Source organism: Antennarius striatus, chromosome 22 (assembly GCF_040054535.1).
Source record: "Antennarius striatus isolate MH-2024 chromosome 22, ASM4005453v1, whole genome shotgun sequence".
Classification (NCBI taxonomy): domain Eukaryota; kingdom Metazoa; phylum Chordata; class Actinopteri; order Lophiiformes; family Antennariidae; genus Antennarius; species Antennarius striatus.
In genome coordinates, this window is record NC_090797.1 from 7,380,118 (window position 1) to 7,387,851 (window position 7,734).

Below are 7,734 nucleotides of genomic sequence, written 5' to 3' on the forward strand. Positions count from 1 at the left end.
TATACCCTAATCATTGTAAACATGTAAATCGTTTATGTTTATAGTATATAGTCATTCATACACAATATCCTATTCATAGCCTGTTTATAGCCTGTAAATATTCACCACACTATATACATATGTACATATACTGTATGTACCTCCCATACTGCACTATATATATCCTGTTCAGATTTATTTAATCATTGCTTAAGCACTTCTGGTTAAATGCAATCTGCATTTTGTTGCTTTGTACCTCTCATTTATCCAAAGACAATTAAGTTGAATCTAATCTAATCTAATCTAAACTGGGGAGAGATAAAGAACGATAATAAACAGAACTGTAAAGAACACAGTGAGACCAGAAAGTGAATGATGATTATCAGCACTGATATGCTGCATCTGGACAGATCTTTTGTTTACATCTAGCAAGTATTAGAAAATAACATAAATGGGATAATCAGAAACGAGATTTGATATATCCAACACTTCCCTATCTATAAATTCATCTTTCAATCCTTCTCCTCAGCCTGTTATAGCTGCTATCTCCCTCAGGATGTGTGGACTGATACCTGAAGGGGGTGAACATCTCTCAGGTGAACTCTGAACCTTTCTTGTCATTATGTAACTTCATTGATAGGAGACCTGTGCAGTCCTTCCAGAGGTGGCTGTACCTTTACCTGGCCTCAGCTAGCTGTCAGCTCTTCTGATGGTACAGCCTGCCTCTGCTGCTGCCGTTGCTGAGACACAAACACGCAGACAAGCTGCAAATACTAGCTCACTCAGAAGGAGAACAGGCTGCCGGGCAAGGAGATAGACAGGATTACGGTCGTACAGAAGGAGACGCGCGCCACCATGGGATGCTGTAACAGGAGGTGTGGGCTGATAGCCGGAGCTGTGTTTGGGGCGGTGGTAGCCATCCTAGGAGGTGTCCTTATCCCAGTGGGGAACAGCATCATTGAGCGAACAGTGGAGAAGGTACGGTGCTCAGTGTCACCCTTGAGTTGGAGTGCAGGGAGTGACAGAGGGTGAGAATGTGTGTGTGTGTGTGTGTGAAGATCAAGGTGAATCAGGGGAAACGAGAGATGTGCGGTTTTTGGAAAGCTGATTTAACTGGTAAACAAGAAGCAGTGCAGAATGTCAAGTGTGTCTGTTTCGTCCATCAAAGGATCAGTATGTGTTATTATTTTTAATGCAGTGTAGAGAAAGATTTAAACTGCCTAGACCTTTTTCTTTAAATTAAACAAGAATCGTTTAATGTATCAGTGGGGTAGCTGGCCTGCTGGTCGTCTTGAGACGTGTTAAAAATAGACTGTCTGTGTGTCTCTGTGGTTCAGGAAGCTGTCATTGAGCAGGGAACGACAGCTTATGACAACTGGGTGTCTGCGGGGCCAGGAGTGTACAGGCAGTTCTGGCTCTTTGACGTGAAAAACCCTGTGGAGGTTTTACAGCATGGTGCAATTCCAGTGGTGATAGAAAAAGGACCTTATACCTATAGGTAAAGTCCATTTGATATGCTTCAATATTTGATATGAAACCCAATAAAACTTCTTAATCACATCTATCTGAATTTAAATATCTTTTCCAAACAAAATTAGTGTCTACATTAAACCTTCTACCCTTTCAGGACAAGATACTTACCAAAGGAGGATATAACATTCAACAACAATTTCACTGCTTCCTTCTTGCTGCCCGCGGGCGCCATCTTTGAGCCGTCCATGTCGGTTGGACCAGAGGAGGACAATGTCACCTCCCTCAATCTGGCTGTGGCTGTAAGTAAGTGTCACCTCACAGTGAGGTGATTCCTGACTCAACCCTACTTTAAATGGTCGCTGTACTGAAGACAAGACAAGCTATACTTCCATGTTGCTGGCATCTGTCAATGAGCTTATGTATCAATAAAAATATAAATACCCATGGGGGAGAACTCCACCATTATGCACAACTGGATCTGGGACATTAGATTAAGACAACATGTCATGGCACAGATAATGTAGAAAACTATTTTCAAGTTGTTCTAGTTTTGGTGAAAAAGGTGTTGATTTAAGCTTTGTGGTTTGAGCTGAAATCAGTCATTTAAAAACAAATCACCACTAGTTAAAATCGCTTCTAACAAGCTAATTTCTGTTTTTAATTAAATCTAGTATGTTTTGTGCTCAAAGGCTTTTAGCGTAGTTAGGTCACAAGATTCCCAAAGATAGCAACAAGAGCTACTACACGCCAACTTTTGTCTTTGAGGAATCTAGCATTTTGTTTTTACAGACATGCGGCTTGCAGGGTTATCGAGCATGTGTCTATATGTGTCTATGTGTCTAAAACTATAATAGCTAATGCAAAAGGCGAACTTTTGTGTTTACTTTTATTTGGGATTGGATAGGGTTTGAAATGATTGGTCCAAGGATGTCTTCAAATCTGTAGTTTGATCTCATTGGATTCTTGTTCATACTGGAGTTTAACAAATGAACCAAGAGGCATGAAGTTGGATTTATGGGAAACTTACAAGTTTCAAATTATGTAAAATGAGTATAGTGACTGGTAAAACAATACTAGCTGATTTTCGTCATACTATTCAACAGAAAGCAAATGATTACAATAGCTTCTGCACATTTTATGATGAAGACCACAACAATATCCAAAGATATCACTGCGATCATCAATATTCTTTTCCAATATAAATTATATGCAGTTATTATTATTATTAATATTTTCTTATATAAAGAAAATTTAGCTTGGAATACAGCATGATCATGAAGTCAAATAAGGTTTTACTTGATTAGTCAGTTTAGGTAAAACAACCAAAATCATATTTCAAATTATTGGATTGTGAATCAACTGTGTGTTATGAATAATGACTAAGAATGTATCAGGCAGAAAATGAGTTGTCTTGTACAGAAATGAATAATGGCTTGTTGCTGTGCATTCACCATTACACACTCCGTGGGTTATGACGTGAGGGTGACACTAAACACTGACATGTTGCTGTAGTCTGGATATTATGAACAACAAGAAATTGGCAGTCTTTTTTATGGATACAATGAATGAACTGTTTGTACCATGCCTTGCCTCAGGGATTTGATAAGACAAAAATCATGCGTGTAAGCAGTTCCAGTGAGAGATTTGAAAGCACTTACGTAGTTTGACAATCATAAAACTAGGATATTACAGTATATCTCTAAAGCCAATCACTATTTTGCATGGGAGTTGTTCTGGAAAAGCACATTGTTACTGACTACATTATTACATCCTGCTTCAAAGTGGTGATGTACTGTAATTATCAGTGTTTGTGTGTTCGTCCGTCCATTCGTCAGTCCGTTCGTTTGTCCCCCAAATATCTTCGCAACTGATAGAAAGATGAAACAAAAAGTACATTACATCATCATCTCATTTTCATTACATGAAAATGAGATGATGACCTTCACCTTGAGAAAAGTAGGTCAAGGTCAAATTTCAACTTTGTACACTCAGGAACCAGATAGAAAGACGAGGGAGACGGCCAGTGTGAGTAAGACCATAGATCAAAGCTAGTGCTTGGATCAATGAAAGTAGGTCAGAGCACTAACTTTGACCTTTGACCTATGCAAAAAGGTCAGGGTAAAATTTTGAATTCATAAGTGTCATGGGATGTTGCAGTCTGTGACTGCATTGGTTCTAGTTTAACACATTGAGCTTATCTAGGCCCTAGGTAGCTCGCGTCTCATCCAGGGTGCATCTTCTTATTTTCTTGAAGATGAATGAATGAATGAATGAATGAATGAACGGACAAATGAATGAACGGACAAATGAATGAATGAATGAATGAATGAATGAATAAATGAATGAATGAATGAAGCTAAATATCAAAATACATGTTTGGATTTTTTACAGGGTGCTTATTCACTGGTTCCCAAAGAGCTTCATATTTTCTTGGAGAAAGCGATAAATTCAAGCAAGTCCTCCTTGTTCCAGCATCGCACAGTTAAAGAAATTCTGTGGGGTTACAAAGACCCCATGTTGAATTCACTCGTTGGACTATTTGCACCTGTAAGTAATAATATGTCAATATGCTTCAAAATAATAAACACAAAGTGGACTATATCTAAAATCATGTAATATATTTTCCATAGTACAATGGGACCTATGATGGCAAATACAATGTCTACACTGGAGAGGATGACATCAATAAAGTGGGAATAATTGACAGGTGGCGTGGATATCGGTAAGGAGATATTTAGTTGGTACTCTAAAATCAGTTTGTAATGGTTTGAACAAATGAAAGATTTTTGTCGTCCTTAGTGCTGTGAAAGGTTCATTTTATTGCACATTTTTGGACCAATGTGAATTCAGCTTTTTTTGCAAACTACAACATTCATACTCACAAATTAAATCATGCATGTCTGACAAACTTAATTTATACCCAACAGGAGTTTACCTTTCTGGAACGACAAGTACTGTAACATGCTCAACGGGACAGGTATGGTTGATGTGGCAAAGTGAATTAAAAAAGGGATTAAATGGAGGGCAATTGGATTTCTTTTTCAAAAAAGGAAGACATTTCATGTCTCATTCGACAGACCTCCTCAGTTCTAACGGACTAATAAATAGATACTAAAGTCCTGTGAGGTCTATGAACATATTGACAGTTGACATACTTGCCATTGGCCCATCCAGCATGATTGGGGGTCGAAAGAGTCACTGGAGTTTGAATCATTCGGGTCATGTGACTTAATGTGTGAATGAAAGTGAAACTACCTGGGGAGGAATGTTGGAAAGACATAGATAATTTGCTGCCTTCACGCCTCCATCAAACCATCTGTTTGTCAAGAATGTGTCCAGACAGGAACTTATTGATGCGGTGTTGTGCTGTCAAGATATTAATCACCTCTCAAGAGGTTAGTACTTGAAACATCATATCAGCCATTTCCACCTGGGGAAAACTGTCATATGAAATGTCTTCGAACGAAAACAGAAAAATAAGTCAAATTGTCTTCTGCATAATGTTCTCAGATTACCATAGTCTTGATGAGTGAGAATTCTTGCAAACATATCAAAAGCTATGTGACTGAACTTCTTATATCTCCAAATGCAAACATGTCACCCTTTTCAAATCGATGTATTCTCCCCACTATCTCTCAGATGCTTCCTCATTCCCTCCCTTTGTGGACAAGAAGAAGCCTCTCTATTTCTTCTCCTCAGATATCTGCAGGTGATGAGATGTGTAATTTTGTTGGAGAATTTACATTTGATTTAAATTGATTGTGAGTTGCTAAGAAGTGGGCCAGTAAGAGATAGTGACAGGAGATTTATCTTAATTTGCTACCATAAAGGCCAGAGCTTTCTAGTACTGAAGCTACTGTCATCAACTGGTTGCACAATATAGCTAAATACCACTTGGAGCACAAATCTCTGGAAATCTTGTCTGTGTGATTTTGCTTTCAGGTCCGTGTCAGCTAGCTATTTGGAGAGCCTTGATCTGAAAGGGATTGAAGTTTATCGCTTCACCCTACATCCAAACACCCTGGCCTCTCCGAATGTCAACCCGGACAACAAATGTTACTGCAGAGATCCAGTCATCACAGAGAACTGCACCATGGCTGGAGTTCTGGACATCAGTTCCTGTCAAGATCGTAAGTTTTTAGTTTAATTTATCAAGAATCAACAGATATCCCCGAACTTTCTTTAGCAGTTTTCCATTTTGAGTTGTAATTATTAGTTTTTGTTATTTTTTGTTATTTTAACAGGAAAACCCATCTACATCTCGTTGCCCCACTTCCTTTACGGCAGTCCGTCCCTGTTTGAGAACGTGAAGGGCCTTGCTCCCTCTGAGGAGCACCACTTCACCTACCTGGATGTGGAACCTGTAAGAGCATTTAAACTTTAATGTTTTCGCTTTTTCATTTTTTTTTTTTTTGGGTTGCACTGCTGATGGTCATTTATGGGGTATGTTCCCACCAGACAACCGGGTTCACCTTGAGGTTTTCCAAGAGAATCCAAGTGAATATGATGTATGGACCATCAAAGATCATCAAGTAAGCTATTTCCTCACAACCAAACTTTTCTTGGACATGTTCTTTTCTCTCTTGTTGAGAGTTACATGTGAAGACAGACTACTCAGTCAGTACAGTTAATCTTTCCCAGATTTTGAGGCTACTTCAAAATTTGAGTAAGAAATGAAACTACCAGTACGTCTGTATAAAATATGTTTGCATATCTCATTTGCAGGTGCAAATTCATTTAAATTGGACGCAAAATGCCACTCAATTCAATTCGTTCTCTTCTGTTATTTTACATACTTCAGTCGTAAAATGAGCGGCATGGTGGGTAGCGCTGTTACCTTAGAGCAAGAAGGTTCTGAGTTTGATTCCTTGCTGTGCGTTCACTTCGAGTTCTCCGCTGAATTGGTCACACCAAATTGTATGTAGGTGTGAGTGTGAGCATGAGTGGTTGTTCATGTGGCCCTGCAAAAAGCTGGCGTCTTATCAAGCGCATACCCTGCCTCGCCCGTAGCCAGCTGAGCTCCAGCATACCTAGGCAGATAGATGGATGAGAAGAGAGATGGATGGATGTTTCAAAAATGCTGAAAAAAAGTTTTTAGTGGAACACTTAAAAAGAAAAACGATTTTCTTCCGAAATTAGTTTAGAAAAACCCTAAATCCTAACCCTGATTTTTTTTTCTTCTAAATCTGACCACTTACCAGGGTTTGTGATTTATGTTGATGGAGTTCTACAATTTATATGATCCCTGTCAGCGTTGATTACCTTGACTCAAGTGGTGAACAAAAAAAAAAAAAAATCATACTTAAAATCATGTATAGCTCATTTGTGGAAAAAAAAAAAAAAAAAAAATCAAAATTAGAAGCTTTGCCAAAATATTTTTTTTTCAGCTTCATGTGGACTGGTTAGCTAAAATGCTGCTTACTTCTGCACTGAATGCCAGTTAATAAAATATTTCCCTGTAGGGTGCTGAAGAAAGTCAAGAATTATACCATATTCCCTGTCATTTGGCTAAATGAGGTAAAGAAAAAAAAATCTGAGCCCTGTAGCTATGAAATATTTAGTTTGCCAGTTTGGGATGGATGATAATAACACTCTGTCTCTCTTTTGCCATATGTGTAAACAGACGGCTGTGCTGGATGACGAAACAGCAGACATGTTTAAGAAGGAGCTCATCTCTCGTATCCAGATGTTGGAGATAATACAGCAGGTGCTGTTGGGCGTCGGTGTGTCCCTGTTTGTCCTGTGTCTCACCATCTACTGTGTAGTGAGAAGCAGAGACAGTCATAAACTCTTTTAAATCTGAACGAATCATGCAGAAGCGTGTATTTCAGGGCACAATGCATATAAGCCACTATATCAAACCTTTTGATATCGACATGCACTTTTTTTTGTAATTTTAGTGTTGTTTATAATGTCATACCCTCTTTTGATAACAAGGGGGATACTGTGATTTTGTAAAGCTTGAGAGCTGCGTTCCTTTGCCAAGTATTGTTCTAATAGCAGACACTGTAACACTAAATCAATCAGGGATTTCTACGGGAGAAACCAGGTGAAGGCTCCCCTTTACTGCCTGGTAATGAAATCACACTGAAGCGGACGTTTGGTTGACATTCTATGAAATACAATGTACATGAATCTAATATCAAATCTTACCTTTTGCTGAACTGGTGTCAAAATGAATAAAAGTTAAAAAAAGAAGAAGAAACTTTTCATTGGGTGTCCCATTCCTATAGCTGTAGTTATTCAATCAGTTGTTGATGATGAAGCAAAGGACCAGTAGCA

The 7,734-nt window shown here is 38.6% G+C and overlaps 1 protein-coding gene across 1 annotated transcript; it reads left to right on the forward strand.

Moving 5' to 3' along the window:
- The first annotated feature begins 834 nt into the window (after positions 1-834).
- cd36 (CD36 molecule (CD36 blood group)) lies at positions 835-7,475 on the forward strand. Its single transcript, XM_068307230.1, has 12 exons — positions 835-957; positions 1,317-1,477; positions 1,607-1,751; positions 3,844-3,999; positions 4,083-4,174; positions 4,380-4,429; positions 5,092-5,161; positions 5,395-5,582; positions 5,697-5,815; positions 5,911-5,984; positions 6,915-6,969; positions 7,076-7,475. Exons 1-12 carry the CDS (start codon positions 835-837, stop codon positions 7,247-7,249), a joined length of 1,407 nt encoding a protein of 468 aa, XP_068163331.1. The 3' UTR covers positions 7,250-7,475.
- The last annotated feature ends 259 nt before the right edge of the window (positions 7,476-7,734 follow it).

Bases quoted from the DNA above. Each gene is read 5' to 3' on its own strand.
- cd36 (XM_068307230.1), top strand. From the start codon at position 835: ATGGGATGCTGTAACAGGAGGTGTGGGCTGATAGCCGGAGCTGTGTTT. The intron at 5,162-5,394 runs GTGATGAGATGT...TTTTGCTTTCAG, and splicing joins TTCTCCTCAGATATCTGCAG to GTCCGTGTCAGCTAGCTATT. The intron at 5,816-5,910 runs GTAAGAGCATTT...TGTTCCCACCAG, and splicing joins CCTACCTGGATGTGGAACCT to ACAACCGGGTTCACCTTGAG.